Genomic DNA, 15,533 nt, shown 5'->3' with positions numbered 1-15,533 from the left:
CCTGTGTCATTAAGTTAGTTTTGCATTAATGGATGAAAAAGTGGAAAATAGAATAGATGCCTGATCTACTGTAAAAGATCTGGTATGTCACTTACAAAACACATCAAATTAAAACAAGGAAAATATCTGGTATGTCAATTTGCTTATACAGAGCACATGCAATTAATACATCAAAAAATTATTTGCCGTTTCTTATGTACAAATATTTTCTTCTACCATTAATGATTAAAGATAATAGATTTTGTTTTGTCGCCATAAATTCAAACATTTAACGTACAGAACTTCTCAGCAGTTATGAGATATAAATTTCCTTTAAAAGAGTATACATTCATTCGTGCCTAATTTGAAGCACATTACTGCATTACAAGCTGATGTAACAAGTGAATTACTCTACAAGAGATTTATAGTGTTCCATTCTATGACCCACTTTTGCTGGAAACACAATATCAAACTCAAGTAAAGAACACGAGTAAAAAGAAGAAAGTTACATTTATTTCATAAAGGGCAACACATTGATAAATACTGAGCTGCTTTCTGGTACTCCAAGACCCACTGATTTTAGAGGCCAAAACAAAGGTTTGTTTACAAAACAGCCAAGACTCAACGCAGACGGTAAAGAACATGATAAAGATAGTTAAATGCCAATCACATTTAAACAAAGCAGCAACATGTATCTTCCAGTCTTCGTGTGGATAACTCAAGAGTCTTAAGATTAACAACCAAGATTGACAACTATTTTGACAAGCTTTGTTTGACTGGGGCCTTCCCACATTAGCACTTAACTCACGTTTCCATCACTCCCCACATCTTGATAATTTGTTTTAAAATATGGCATATCCAAGCAGGTTCAGCAAAAGAGGACATAGTACATACATCAAGTCACAAATCACAGTGCAAGTTGGAAAGATTTTGCAGACAGTGTAAAATATGTACAACTCTTGTCCAGGTGAAACAGGCGGCGTTCCCTCGCAAGACATTCTTCATGCTTCAACCACATTGTTCATAATAGTTCTCATCCAGGTCCAAGATCAGCCTATAAGCAGGAGTAGGGTAGTCTTACAGCATGATATGATCCATAGGTTCCGGGATGATCAAGGACCCAGTCGATGTTTACTTCTGAAGGGGGGGAAGGGGGCGCCTGAAGAGCAGAATGTGGGGCTCTAAACAAGGATAAAACAAAAACAAGGGCGTGTCATTTAAAGCCAAGGACAGCTGTGATGCTTTGATTTCTGGGTGGATCTGACACCAATGACCTATATTCAAAAGAGGGTGTGGTGAGGTCCCGCTGACCATATGGTTGTGAATAACAAATCTCTCGACATGTTTACTGCAAATCTCTGCCTCAAGGTCAGAGCTACTAGTTTCAGCGTCTCGCAGCTTTTGTTGTTAGTCTGTCATCTTCAATGATACAAAGAGTGCTCCTTCCAAATACACATCCCACCTGGTTAGACTGTTATGATAATTAACGTCAAACAAGCAGACGACATAGAAACTAATGGGCATGTCCTCACTCCCAGAGTATCGATAGGTTTAAAACAATTGACCACTCAGTTCTGCGAGTTTCATACAAAGATACAGCTGCCTTTCTAGGTGTTTTGTTTTTAATCAGGTCAATTGATAATAGACTGTACTTTGTCAACATGGCATCTGGGGTCATGTTAATGAGTAAAAAGGTAATACTGGCTTTAAAATGTTACTGAACCAGCCAACATTTCACAACATGCAATCATATGGTCTTTACTTCCCTGTTCACATACAATAAACACTGGGCTTTAGAATAGGACATATTATCAGCAATACTATTATCAGTAATGTGTAGATTTCCCAGAAAAAATAAAAAAGTACAGTGTTGGTCAATTCATTATACGGTGCAATAAATGTATGAGTCAATACTATACCTGGTTGGTGGATCATATAATGAACCCATCCCTGGCTTTGCTGGACACCCAGGTTTCTCCACTCGGATTCAGACATTAGATGAGTTTTAGGCACACGTTTGGCGATATCTTTCGGTAGCATGACATGTCTGGGGGGGGAGAAAAGGAAAAACATATGGAATTCGCCGTTAGACAATCCACTTCTGCTTCTAAACATGTGACGAACAGACCACGCCACTTTAGCCCACTTCAACAGGTCCATCATATGTCATGTCATACGCACCTGTACTCGTATTTCTCGTCGTCGTATTTGTCAGAGTAGTAGATCTGTTTGTGTGACATGATGTAATGCTAATCCTAAAAAAACAGAAAGATATGAGTAGAAATAAACAGCCAAATAATACGCTGCCTGTGCGCTTTAAACGCACTTCGGCACGAATAACGCACAGCTAGTTAAATGACAGACATCGCAGCACCGCAAAACATATAGACACAGTGGCAAGTTCACTTTTTTGACATGCAAAGACTTACAAAATGCGGAGATTAATCCAATAACTCTAGTCAAATGGGGCAAAGTGTGCAGGACGCCGTTTCCCTCTCGAATGATCGCGAAACCGCTTTTCACCGTTCAAAAGAGTCAGGCGTCCTCCCATTGGTGGAGCGGACCGAGGAACTCTTTTGTGATTGGCTGTTATCGCCCGTCGCATGAAGTTGACGTCATATTACTGCAACATCTGATTGGTCCGCGTGAAAGTGGTGGAGAGGGAAAAAAATCTATCTAAACAGAGGATGAAAACATGGCAGTTTCATATTATTACATAACCACGGATTAAACATCTGCTCGTATTGTTCCATTAGAAGGATTATACATCTGTTCTTTTAAATAATACTATACGACAATGTGCCTATGAATCCTCTTAAACCTCACCTGAACCGAGCACATTTCTCCAGTTTGGCTTTACCCAAATCTATAAGCGTCTTGAAAAAAGTGTTGTCAAAACAGCAACAAAAAAAAAATGAAAAAGTGACATAAGAGAAACAAAAGAGTAACAAGAAAAGCTAAGAAAAAGTGACATAACAGCGGCAGAAACATGACAGTAAAGCAATGACAAATGTGACAAAAAAAAAGTGACAAAAGAGCGACAGAAATGTGACAAGAAACAATGAAAAAGTGACAAAAATACAACAAAAAAGTGACAGAAGAGTGAAGATGAAAAAAGTGACAACAACACAGGAACAATGTGAGGAAAAAAGATCTGTTTAGATTAATCTTGTTGCTTCCAAATGAGGTGTTACATTGGCCTATAACCTTTTAGATTTGGGTAAAGCAGAACTGGAGAAAATATGCTCTGTGAAGGAGGAGGGTAAGAGGATAGCAATAGTTGCAGACAAAATTGAAAGGTGAAATCAGAATAGAATAACCCAGATATTTATGTAATATGTAGCCTACCAACAGTTTTTTTTTTTTTTTTTTCAAGGAAAGTATGGCCTGGATTTTTCAGGGGATTATTTAGGCTACACCGGATTACACTGGTGTGAAAACAGATCAACACAACAGTGGGTTTTCTGTGTAGGCAAGTGGATCCCAATAGCAGGAGGTGCTTCGAATAAACACAGATTTAGGATTTGAATAGAATTTTTTCTTTAATTGTATTGTATTTTGTAGTAAAAAACATTGAGTTTGACAATACGAGCCACAAATTACAGACAAATTACTTCTCGTGCATCACGCTAAATAGTTGACAGCCCACTTAAAGTAGGGACTCTCACATTAAGAAAGGTTCAAAGTAAGCAGCAAAAATGTTGGTACTACTGGGCTATAACATTAACAGTAAAATCATTCTGTCAATATTCTCAAGAAGAGAGACTAAGCAAACTGGGTCACTGAGTCGGCCGACCTCACACCTGAGTGACCCAGTTGTCTTCGACTGCAAATTGCGCAAACATAGGTTGAGCAATTTGTTGACAACCTAACATATACTCTCTTTTATGCTTATTGGTGATCTTTCCTTTACTATTAGGCTTTATGTATTATTAAGGAAGAAGAAGAACTCATTAAGAGTGACCTGGCCAAGAGGGCAGCAAACTCAAATCACAAAAAGTCAGTCAATATCTTACATGATATACAAGTAGTACAATGGAGTATATTAAATGTTAAGAAAAATGTTAACTTTTCACTTTGGTTCACTACCCAGAGACTATTAAGAAACACATACATACATGTGTCTCCTCCCATAAGTGTGAAAGTAAACAACATTTCATGCACATAATAGTATTGTGCACATGATAGAAAGAAATAGATAGATACATTTTGGATCAAATATTATTGTTGCATTTCCACCTACATTGGGTGCTCACAGTGCTTATCAAGAAGAGACTTAAAGGTGCATTATGCAACTTTTTATGTGGGGGGGGAAAAGTTGATATTAGTGCGTATTTTACCTTGTAGTGACCCAGCAGCTGTTTGAGTGACCTCTACAACGCTCCAGGATCAATTGTTTTGTAGGTTTTCTGCTGAGAGGGTCCGTCAGCAGTGAAAATCTTCCAAAAAATTGATCCTGGAGCGTTGAGACCAGCTGTGATGGAAAGTAAAGGCCCCATGCTGACCACTCATAAAGCTGCTGGGTCACTACAAAGTCAAATACGCACTAATATCAACTCTTTTTCTCACATAAAAAGTTGCATACTGCAGCTTTAAAGTCTTTTCTTTTACATTTTAAATTGACACATGCCATCACGAGAGAAAATATTAGTTCAACAGCCCCATTATGTTCCAACTGTTTCTGTTGGCATTCCAAATATGCCAAACACAGCCTGTTAATGAGAAGGACGCAACATTAACAGACTAACTATGGAGGAAAAACTGAACAGCTGATGAAATTACTGACCACAAAGAGGCAAGGGAGTTGTCCTGGGGTAAGTCCCTCAGTCAAATATAGCTTAGCAGACGTGTCAGTGCGTGGCTGGCCCTGGCATCCTCTCGTCTCTGTATATATACGTGCCCGCGTGCATCTGGAGGGTTTAGGTTCACACATGAAGTTGTATTATTACTTTGCGTCCATCACCTGCCACATTCACCTGCGAGCGTCAATCAAACCGGAGAGGAGCGTTGGCTGGACCTGACGCGACACTTTTGATGTGATTGGTCGAGCGCGGGTCCGAGGGCAGGCTTACGGTGCCTTTCCCAAAATCCGATTGGACCAGGGGCGCGTTGGATGGCGTGACGCAGCCTGGAATTCCCAAAGTTCCCAAGTTCACGGGAGGAGTGCAGCTTTGTGCATAAAGATTTCAGCAACATTTTTAGAGATAAACGACCGCCAGCAACTGAACAGCACGCGTATCGGTAACCCACGCGTCTACTTTTGCGTATTTGCTGCATTCCGTGGGGTTTTGTGGGAGCTAGCAAGTGGAAAGGCCTGTGTGCGAGAACGCGGAAGAGTGGGAATGGTCAGCCTCCTTGCTACCATCCCTTTGTTTACCTTCGTGGGTGAAGCTTGAATGTGGTTGCTACAACAATTGCAGCTCCCGAAATAGCTTCAGTAATACATTTTAAAGCAGAAACGTGTCGCGCGAGCACAGGCGGGTAAGTGAGTGTTGAGCTTCCCATTGTTTTCTCTCGCTGCGATTCAGAGATTTGCTTGTGCGCAGTGGTTGACCATTTTGGGGCATTTAACAGCTGCACAAATGGTCAGTGATTGATCAGGACACACGGCTTTGCTTTTAAGTGGAAATGTAACAACCGTGGTATTAGTGTGGCTCAAACCATTACGCTGTTTTCTGTGGATGCCACTGGAGTTACATAACATGCATAAGCGACAATCTGCTCTTATATCTCTAATATAGCTCCAAAGTGCCGTGCATAATGCAGCCCACTAAACTGTAAGAATTAAGGTTGCTCTACTTCTATGTGTGCCTTGGTTAATGTGTCCTTAAAGGTATGTTGGTTTTGAGAAGGTTGCAGAAACTGACATTACTGTTCATAATCCAAGCTGTGTTAGCCTAGCTCCGTCAGTCGTGCAGGCCATACACAGAAATACTGTCATTATGTGTGCATGATCGTGGTTCGACAGATGCATTAACTCTGCTGCATCACGACTTTCTTCCTAAGGATGCGTTTTTGTCGTCGTCTGCAGAAACAAGAATAAAGCTGATCCCTCCCGTGCTGTGCCCGGTTGCGCCTGCAGAGGGCGATGTCTGACCACAGCAACAGTACTGGCAGCACTGGCTCCTCCACCAACAGCTGGACCCTCCTCTCCCCCGAGGTGAGACAACCAAACCGGCTCAGGAGACTCTGCCTAGAGCTTTATGGACAGAATGAACATTTTTGCATGTTCTTGTCTCATGAATGCAAGCCAAATATTGCAGGTTAAAGCATGAATCCCTGTGTTTTTCAGTACTACGAATGACTCAGCCAAATGCAAGTTTAGCTCATGTGAATAGTTACAGTATCTACAAACTATGGCCTACAAGGGAGATTTCCTGTAAGAAATAAATACGGGATATACTGGAGTGGATTGGACTGTTGTAACAAGAAAACAGACAAGCAGAAATGAACTATTGAGTCTATACTGCATGACTTGTGTACCAAATTTCAACTAGACTAAACATACAATGGGGATAGACAGTGGTGCTGGTGGTAGAGCGGGTCATTTCATGATCAGAAGGTCGGGGGTTTGAATCCCGGCTACTACAGGTACACAATGACACACCGAAGACACTTCACCCACCTTGCCTCCAGTGTCTGCGTACATTGGTGAATGAATGAGAGTGTGAATGGGTGACTGGTTCCTACCTGCAAAGCGCTTTGAGTGCCTAATGTAGGTGGACATTATTTTATTATAGCAATATAGTATACCTATTTTCTGTGACTTGGCATTAGCCATCTTTCATCCTTAGTGTATAGTTGTTTATACACCTTTTAACAACTGGCATAGCTGTTGTCTTATGAGTTTGATATAATAAAATCATCATTTTTATTTATCAGACTCTAGACCCATATGAAGAAACACAACACAAACAAAACGATACAACACAGATAATAAGAATATTATGAAAGACAACTGTACTGTACAAAGCTGACGAGTAACATATGGCGCTGACAGGAAGATTCACCAGTGTCCAAACAAGAAAGTACTGCGATTCATTCAAACGGTGTATAAACCTGTACAGCAAAACAAGCAACGCTCCCTTCTCTTTTCAACTTAATCCATGTCTTGTGATCTTTGTATTTTTGCCTTGCTAGGTAAATGGTGTTGTTTTATAGCCACTTTGTTGTTCTCTGTGCCACAGGAAGCAGCTGTGGAGAGTGTGGGGCCGGTGGATGACGGCACTGAGAGCTTAGGAGACGTCCCGAGTCTTTCTGAGGAGCTGGCAGGTTTGTGTTAAAACAGTAGTTATCACAGAGGTGCTGGCGCTCCTGTCCTATTGACTCAATATTGTGTGGGTTTTATTACAGGAGCCGCTGCAGAGTTCAAACACATTGACATTCCAATAGAGACTGTCCTGTCTGAAGAGGGCCACCAGGTGAGTACACTAGACAAAGTGGACATTAACATTGCCAGGTATCAGACACAGAACATGGAAATGTAATATCGTAAAAAGGCTGCAAGACTTTATTCATTTTCTTGTTAATGGGAATAATCGTGTGATAGTAAATGGGTAAATAGTATGTGTGTGAGTGCAGGGTTGGTTATTGTCAGAGGTTAGTTGTACTTCTGTCTACCCCAGGGCAGCTGTGGCTATGCATGATGTTTCTTTCTACCATTACTATGGAGAGTTTAGTCCGAATAAATGATGGACAGGATTGTAAAGCGACTTTCTACAGTGACCTTTGTAAAACACTATGTAACAAAGGGTAATAATAAAGCCATTGCGTTATAACATACACATATTATAATTATCATATGGAGTTATCACTTCTGATTTATACTGCAGTGAGAAGTTCAGGTGTGTTTGCTGAACGATGGATCTACATTCAGGGGTTTTCATTCCCAAGGCTAGAAAGGTCCTGCCAGGAGAGGTATTTGCCTTCTGGTGTTTATTCTGATGCATTACTATGCAAATCAGAGCATATGTACATCTTTAGCTTTGGCAAGGGAAAAGCAAAAAGGAAACAAAGCTGATACATTGAAACATTATGTGCATTATGTGGTAATGGAAAGTCATATATTAATTCAGTAAAAAATTTACATAATGTATTTATTGCCCAGGTCTGTCAAGAGACCACTCCAGAACCTTGTGAGGGTCCCATCCCGTCAAGTCCATCCCGGATCAGCCCTCTGCCCCATCACTCTTTCGACCCTTCAGAGGAAGACCCAGAGAGCCAGCCTCCTGTCATCCATGACATCGTAGCCAGCTCGCCCAGTGACAACGACAACCTCTGCGCCATCCCGTTTGTCACTAATTTAGACCTGGGGACCCCTCTTGAGATCCCTGCCTCTGATCTGCTCCAGGGCGAACCGGAGGTGTACTGTGTCTCTGACAACCCCGTCTCCGCGGTGCCCGTGTCTGACGAACCGGCTGACATCGGTCCAATTAGCGAGACGCCGGAAGAGGAGAGTCCGAGTCAACCAGAAGAAGAATCAAAGCCGATTGTCCCTTTAGAGACACTTACTGCAGCTGAAGCCACTGAGCCCGTACCGTCTGTCCAACCTGATGACAGCCAGAGGGAGGAAGAGAGCCACCCAGAGAAACCAAGTGCAGTCCCCGAGGTGAGCGAGGTGCCACCATGTCCCGCTGAGGTTGTGGATCACACTGCCGCTCCAGCCCCTGTCGAAGAACAAGGGGAATCACATGTAGAAAAAGAGGAGTCCCCAGAGGCAGTGACCCAGGACGAGGAAGAGGAGGGTGAACCAGGTATGCCTATGAATAGGACAAAACAATAAAGGAGGCAATTAGTGCTTTTTTTTTGCCAGTAAGCTTTATTTTATAGGACAGGATGTAATGGGGTGAAGAGCAGGGAGAGACATTCAGCAAATTGTCAGAGCCAGGACTTGAACCCACGACACTAAGGACAGTATCGCCCTATGTCCAGCAGCTGACTGACTATCGGCCACTCTGGGTCCATTCCCATTCTCGCTTTGCCCGTTTAACTCTTGTTGATTGCAGTGGTGGTGTGTAGCTGCTTCAGTTAGCTTTCAGCTACTGCTACAGCAGGAGCAGGTAAATAAGAGCCCTCTTGCGGAAGGAGTGTTAAACATGCCTCATATTCGTGGCATGCTGGAAACTCAAATGTGATTTATTGGTGCGACAGAGAAGCGAGCTCCCCACCGCGAAAATGAGAAACAGCCAGCCGTGAAATTACCGTTGTCGTAATTTAGCAGGAAAATGTCATGCATTTCCAGGAGCACAGGGGCAGACAGTTTTACATACTGTTTACACTTTGTTTTTTGAGTTGTTTATTTGGTATTTTAGCTTTGACATTTAGCCACTTATTAAGTTAAGTTCTTGACATTCTACACTGATAATCCATGTGTTTCAGTAAATATTAAATTATGGCTGTTGCTATAGCGATAAATAGTTAAAATGTTGATCTTTAGAATAGTTCTAAAGTGGTGCGCCTGACTTGGTCTGCAATAGATGTGCAATTTGTTTTTGAATAACATACATTTGTGCAGACAGAGAACCCACTGACTTTGTGCTAGTTTTGTATCATGTTGATAGGCCCAGTAATGACAGAGATATTAACCATAAGGCATGAACCTGGGTGACCTTTAAAAGGCTTTTAACATTGATTTCTGGTCGGTCTTGCACCTCAACATTAAGTAAATGCTCTTTTTTGCTTCCTCACTCAGAGCCGTCCTATAGTTTTGAATCGGGAGCCACAGATGGCTTCGATGATGGATTAAGAAGGAGAAACTTGCCATCGTTCGAGGCGCCAAGACCCAGGACGTCTGATGAGGAGGAGGAAGATGATGAGGAAGAAGTGGAGTTTAAAATGGAGGAAAAGAAAGAAACAAAGCCGTGGCTTTCTGTGAACAAGTGCATCGCCGCGGGTCTGGTCCTGCTTTTCCTGGGTTCGCTGTTCCTCTCAGGTGAGTTCCCCTCTGTGTAAAGAGATACAGTACCATCGGAAAAGTACAAAGTTATGGACCTAAAATGAAGGAACTGTTTCCTAAAACTCACATTATGGAAAACGGCGATTATGCTAACTAGCTTTTGAACATGAACCCTTTTCAGTCGGTCTCCATCACACTTCTAGTTAGATAGTTAGTTCTTTAATTATAATTCCTGTTCCGGTAGTTATTAAGGAATCATTGTTATACAGAGATCTTCTGGTTTGAGCTGTGCTGTGTTAAAGTATGATCTGTGGTCTTGTTAATGGCCGGTCCAGTCTGTGGTGCAGATAAGGCAGCAGTGTAAGCCTCAGAGCTCCCAGGCCAACACTTAACAGCTTGACCAGACACTTATCCGACCTTAGGCCTCATGCAACACCAACAGGAAAGATCCATCTAATAGGCAGAGATGTGCAAACACAGAACTTACGACATGTTATATATCGATGAATAAAGACAACTTCCATTAATGGGCCATTCATGGGATGGTATTCTGATGTTTCAATGGGACCATGTTCAGAAATGTTCAGAGTGATGGGAGGATTGATTTTCTTTTCCTTAAATTATCGCAGATCTAAGAACCACTTAATTATAATAGCACATGTTTTTCGACATTCAAATGAACTGTGCTCCATCACCGTGACTTCAACTTGACACTTCCCCACAAGTTTCTGAGCAAAAAATTACATTCATTGTTTATTATAATATAAAACTAATATAATATTGCATGTTTGTACAAAGCTGTGTATTTTCTATTTTCTTTACAGAATAAACCCCTATCAAATACATAATTCCATCATATAAAATGTTCATAACCCATAGCACTAGTTCGACCTTATGAATACTGAGCACTGCTTGTCCTGCACAAGCTTGACAAACAATAGCCGTGTCCGTCACTGGTGTAAGCAATGTCGTCAGTTTGTGTTGAAAGATGTTGTTTTGTTTTGTGACAGGTGACTTTGACGGTGCAGAAGTGACTGATGGAGAACAAAGTCAGGTCTGTTCCCCTTTTTATCCTCATTACTCAAACGCAGCTCTAAACAGAAAGTAGACATGACAACAAAAGGGCGGGGCTATTTATAAATGAAAACCTATTTGACTGACAATGTGTTGTTGTGCAGGACTGGCTTAGTGGTGATCCCAAGGAAATGAAAGAGCTATTGGATAAACTTACACAAGAAAACCAACAAATTGCTCAGCTTGAGGCTCAGCTAAAGGTCGGTGTCGGCGTCTTATTGATGCTAATGATGTTGTTTGCCCTTTTCAGACATTTTAACACTGTTCCTAATAGGCATTGTTTTATCTGATACTACCGGCGTATTTTCTTGTGAGTTTAAGCTGATTGTACTATGGCTTAGGCTCAAAAGGAGGAGCTGGACTCGGCCCTGAAGGCGGTGGCGGTGAGCGGTGATGAAAACAGCAGGGCAGATTTGGAAACTGAAAATACGAAGTTGAAGGACGAGCTGCTGGTGCTGCCCGACCTGAAGAAGGAGCTGGAGACTTTGAGAGCCAGAGTTACGGAGCTCAGCGCTCTCTCTGGTGAGGCAACGCTGCATATTGTGAACTGCAGTATAGTCTGACCAGACAGATAACTCGCTTTTCATATTCTGAACAAAAACTGTAGCCTGGGACGTTGCAGTGTCTCTATGAGTTGCAAAGGGGGTGTTACTAATCAGAGAAAGGCAAGATCCATTCAGCACTACAGCAAACATGGTAGCAGACCCCTGAACTCACAAGACAATCAAATAAAACTAGTAAAAATCACACAGACAATTGAGAAACAGCATCATCCTCTGCCAAGCCACTAAACCCTGCTAATTACAAGGAAAGACATTTTTTTCCGAGTGATTTGGGATTTGAGAGTCTTCCACAGAGAAAGGATTGGCTGCGAGCTTTTGAACAGAAAGTAGAAGTGACTTCTTATTGTACACATTGGCACCTATTTAATTCAATCCATTTTTCTCTTTGTTAATAGTGCAAAATAGCAGAAACAGTGGACTCACAGGGATTTACAGAAGTGTGATAGTCAAACAGTAAAACAAGCATAATGGATAACTGCTCCCATTCAACATTTACGCTGTTGAATGTTTTGTTGAGGAAAATTGGGCTGTTAAGACTTTGTTTGTCTGTTTATTTTAAAGTATCTTTGTTACAGTGTTATTCATACCAATGTTACTAACTACACAAGTCTGCCTCCTAAATTTGCACATTGCCAAACAATTTCTGTATGATCATTATCTAAGTATATTCTATATATACAGTAACTATGGACACTAACAATACAGGTGAAACTCGGAAAATTTGAATATTCATTAATTATTCATTAGTTCATTAATTTCTCTAATTTAGCTTAAAATGTGAAACTAATATATGACACAGACACATTACATGCAAAGTTACATATGTTATATTTCTGATGATTATGGCTTACAGTCCATTTTCAAAATGAGATTTTTAATTTGGGGTTTTCACAAGAGGAGCCATAATAATCAAAATGATGACAAATAAAGGCTATATATCGCACTTTGCATGTAATGAGTTTATCATATATTAGTTTCACAGAAATGAATGCGCTTTTGAACGATATTCAAATTTTCCGAGTTTCACCTGTACTATTATAACCACACACACATTCGAATTATACTGTGCTCTTTTATTTACCAAACATATCTCTATGTTCACAGCGCCCCAGGCAGCAGCTCCAGCTCCTTCATCACCACTCACTGAGCCCGGTGCCAGCGATGGGCCAACACACCTAAAGCCATCCACCTCTGAGAGGAAGAGCCCACCAAACGAAGCTCGATTCAAAGAGGAACTTGAAAGACAAAAGAAACTTCTGGAAGAAAGCAGGAAGCGACTGGAGACACTGAAAAACAAAGACAGTGGTGACCGGAAACACGTCAGGGATAACTTAGCTGAAATTCAAAAGACGCTTTCAGAAAAGGTCGAGAAATGGGGCAAGAAGAAGCCAGAGGAGTCCAAGTGGAAGGGCAGCAAAGACAAAAAACAGTGGAAGAAGGAGGAGAAGAAAGAGTTTAAAGGAGGGAAAGACAAGAAACACAAGAAGCAGGGCGGACGGGGCGAGAACGAGGTCAAATCAAAGCACAACTCGCACAAAGAGGCTTGGAGAAAGAGCCAGGATGAGTGGGAGCGGAAGAAGGGAGAGCGCAGGATGGACAGGGAGGAGAGGCGGAGAGAGAAACCATGGCACAACAAATCCCACAAGAAAACCCACGAAAGCCGCCAAGAAAAGCCCCACCGGCAGCACGACTTCTGGAGAGACCAAGAGCAGAAACTGAGCAGAAACATCCGCCCACAGCTGGGGTGCACCAACGTGGAGGAATGCGCCGCCAAAGAGGGGCTCTATCCCGTGGAGCTGTCCGAATTCGAGGAGCTGCTTGAAGGATACTTGAGCAAATTGGATGACTCCTCATCCTCCAGTGGGAAAGATAAGATCCGGAAGCTGACTGCACAGTTTTTCGAGGATGGAGTGTTCATTCACGACCGGATGCGTTTCGGCGACTTTGCGGAGGACGTGGCAGACATTTTGGAGGACGCCGTTGATATTTTGGAAGGGCACAAAGACAACGATTCCCTGGAGGAGGAGATGGAGGAGTTTGAACGAGAAGTGCTCTGGAAGTTTGCCGCCACTGCTTAAAAACTGTAAAAAGTTGGATGGAAATGTAACATTAACATATTCAAAACAACGAGGCTGGATCTAAGGACATTATAGCCTACACTCTGCTTTTCAGAGTTATAATTGTAAAAGAGAGCTCATGCCTCTCGGATAAATGTATCTCTCCTGGTCTGTTATAATAATAATAATAATAAGCTAGACTTTGTGCTTGTCATTTTGGGCTTAGTTGTCGTTGCCTACCTCCGTCATGTCATGCCTCCTAACGCAAGGTCCCTTGGTTATGTGTCGTGTAGATTTTCCTCTGCGATATAGTGTTCTCTGAATTATTAGTGCATGTCAGGGTTCACAGAAAAAACTAAACACACTCAGCTCATTGAGGCTAATCATTTTATTTTTAAGCCATTTTTTTAAGTTACAAGAGAAATAGTTTATTACTCTAACTGTATGTATCTGCCACAGTCTTTTCTGACTTGCTCAGAAACCGTCTGTAACGGGTTTGAACAAATGCCCGTCATGCTGCAGGTACTTTCCCTGCAGCGAGCAATGGCTTTAGCAGTGAATCCCAGAGGACCTCCTGTTCTCAGAGCGAGGACCAGGTTAGACGAGTTTAGAGCCAGTGCCAGTCATCTGAGTTTGGGAAGAGCTGACACAGTTAAAGCCCAGAGCGTTTGATTTCTCCATCTCCTCGTCTCTACATGTCGACGAGCCGCAGCAGGAACCGGTTTGAGGAGCTTCAAAGTGCTACAGGACATGGCAACAGTCTGAACTCCTTTAGTTTGAATCCTGATTATGTTTTAGATGACACGTTTTTTTCCGTATACTTGTTTTGTAATGTAGCCATGGGAATCTGCAGCACATATTGTACATTTACTGGGTATCCCAGGAGTTTAACTAAACACTAGAGTCTATGAGGGATTCTTTCAATAGATTTTAAATTCACCTTTGTGAGATTGGCAACAAACAGTATTTTATTATTCTTTGTAAGTTGTGCACATTGTTGATTTAATAGTATTAGTAGCTTTAAAAGCTTACACAAAGCACCATGAAGAAGGTCATGACATGATTGATTTGTTGTTTCTTGTTTAGATGTTTAGAAAATTCATGGGTTTGTGATTTAATGCTTGATATTTTTATTGATTTAAAAGAAATTTGTGTTTATTTATTCTTGGTTGAACTGTTTTATTTCTCATGAAGACGTTATTTGTCGACTCCATACACATTGAATGTGAAAATGGTTTTCTGAACAGTTTGCCAGCTCATGCTTATGTGCCTTTAAATTATGGCTCTATTAGATTCGGTTTGAGTTTCAAATCTGAGTAATATCACATTTACAAGTGAAATGGAACTGCTGCTTGGCAGAATGAATGTCACAGTTTGCACTATCAGTGTCAAACTGTATGTTAAAAATGTCTTCTCTGCTGTATGAACAGAGAAAGTGTTTTGTTCAGATTAATTTAGACCAAAGGGATTGGATGAGATTGCCAAAATGAAACTTTGAATTTTTGTTGGACAACATCAGGGCTAAAACATGAAGCTTTTATCATTTCTGCACCCTGTGAAAAGTGCATGTGTTTGATCCCTGAACACGTTTGTTGTAGCCTCTTTTTTTTTTTTTCACCTGAATTGTCCTCTTTTAGAAGTCAGTGTTAAGTTCAATAAACTTTTTCACCAATGAAAATCAATGTGGTTGTAAATTCTATAATAACATCTACTACTCTTTTGCTTATGATTAAAGTATGTGCCACTATTCTTCCCTGCAGAGGGACGTGGGCGCGTTGGAACGACTGGCATCTTGTTTTATCTCACTTCAACCTGCAGATTAAAGCTCCTCTGAGTGCACACTTCCACGTTCACAGATAGGTCTCCCTCTCCTACGTGTCGCTGGCATCTCAGCAGTAAGCCCTGACCCGATACGCTGATGACCAAGAATGAAAACAATGAACCACCGCCATTCTTTACATTCTG

At 41.5% G+C, this 15,533-nt stretch overlaps 2 protein-coding genes across 2 annotated transcripts; one reads left to right on the top strand and one right to left on the bottom strand.

Annotated features, from left to right (window-relative positions):
* Nucleotides 1–470: 470 nt before the first annotated feature.
* cks1b (CDC28 protein kinase regulatory subunit 1B) lies at nt 471–2,531 on the bottom strand. The gene is made up of 4 exons (XM_079570729.1): nt 2,409–2,531; nt 2,161–2,234; nt 1,899–2,026; nt 471–1,160 (listed from the first exon to the last, which is right to left on the bottom strand). The coding sequence occupies exons 2-4, from the start codon at nt 2,217–2,219 to the stop codon at nt 1,111–1,113; spliced, it is 237 nt and encodes a 78-aa protein (XP_079426855.1). The 5' UTR covers nt 2,220–2,234; nt 2,409–2,531; the 3' UTR covers nt 471–1,110.
* Nucleotides 2,532–5,069: 2,538 nt separating this feature from the next.
* On the top strand, nt 5,070–15,234 carry pbxip1a (pre-B-cell leukemia homeobox interacting protein 1a). Its single transcript, XM_079570913.1, has 10 exons — nt 5,070–5,220; nt 6,011–6,139; nt 7,167–7,251; nt 7,333–7,400; nt 8,087–8,732; nt 9,671–9,910; nt 10,885–10,928; nt 11,053–11,148; nt 11,290–11,470; nt 12,616–15,234. Exons 2-10 carry the CDS (start codon nt 6,068–6,070, stop codon nt 13,587–13,589), a joined length of 2,406 nt encoding a protein of 801 aa, XP_079427039.1. The 5' UTR covers nt 5,070–5,220; nt 6,011–6,067; the 3' UTR covers nt 13,590–15,234.
* Nucleotides 15,235–15,533: the final 299 nt, after the last annotated feature.

This window comes from Gobius niger, assembly GCF_951799975.1.
Source record: "Gobius niger genome assembly, chromosome: 14".
In the NCBI taxonomy this organism is placed as follows: domain Eukaryota; kingdom Metazoa; phylum Chordata; class Actinopteri; order Gobiiformes; family Gobiidae; genus Gobius; species Gobius niger.
Note: the sequence above shows the minus strand (reverse complement) of the source record. Positions and strands in the feature narration are given on the sequence as shown.

Coding starts and splice junctions, on each gene's coding strand:
- cks1b (XM_079570729.1), bottom strand. CDS start 2,219: ATGTCACACAAACAGATCTACTACTCTGACAAATACGACGACGAGAAA. Junction 2,027..2,160: donor GACGAGAAATACGAGTACAG/GTGCGTATGACA, acceptor CTCCCCCCCCAG/ACATGTCATGCTACCGAAAG. Junction 1,161..1,898: donor TTATATGATCCACCAACCAG/GTATAGTATTGA, acceptor ATCCTTGTTTAG/AGCCCCACATTCTGCTCTTC.
- pbxip1a (XM_079570913.1), top strand. CDS start 6,068: ATGTCTGACCACAGCAACAGTACTGGCAGCACTGGCTCCTCCACCAAC. Junction 9,911..10,884: donor GGGTTCGCTGTTCCTCTCAG/GTGAGTTCCCCT, acceptor GTTTTGTGACAG/GTGACTTTGACGGTGCAGAA. Junction 11,471..12,615: donor GGAGCTCAGCGCTCTCTCTG/GTGAGGCAACGC, acceptor CTATGTTCACAG/CGCCCCAGGCAGCAGCTCCA.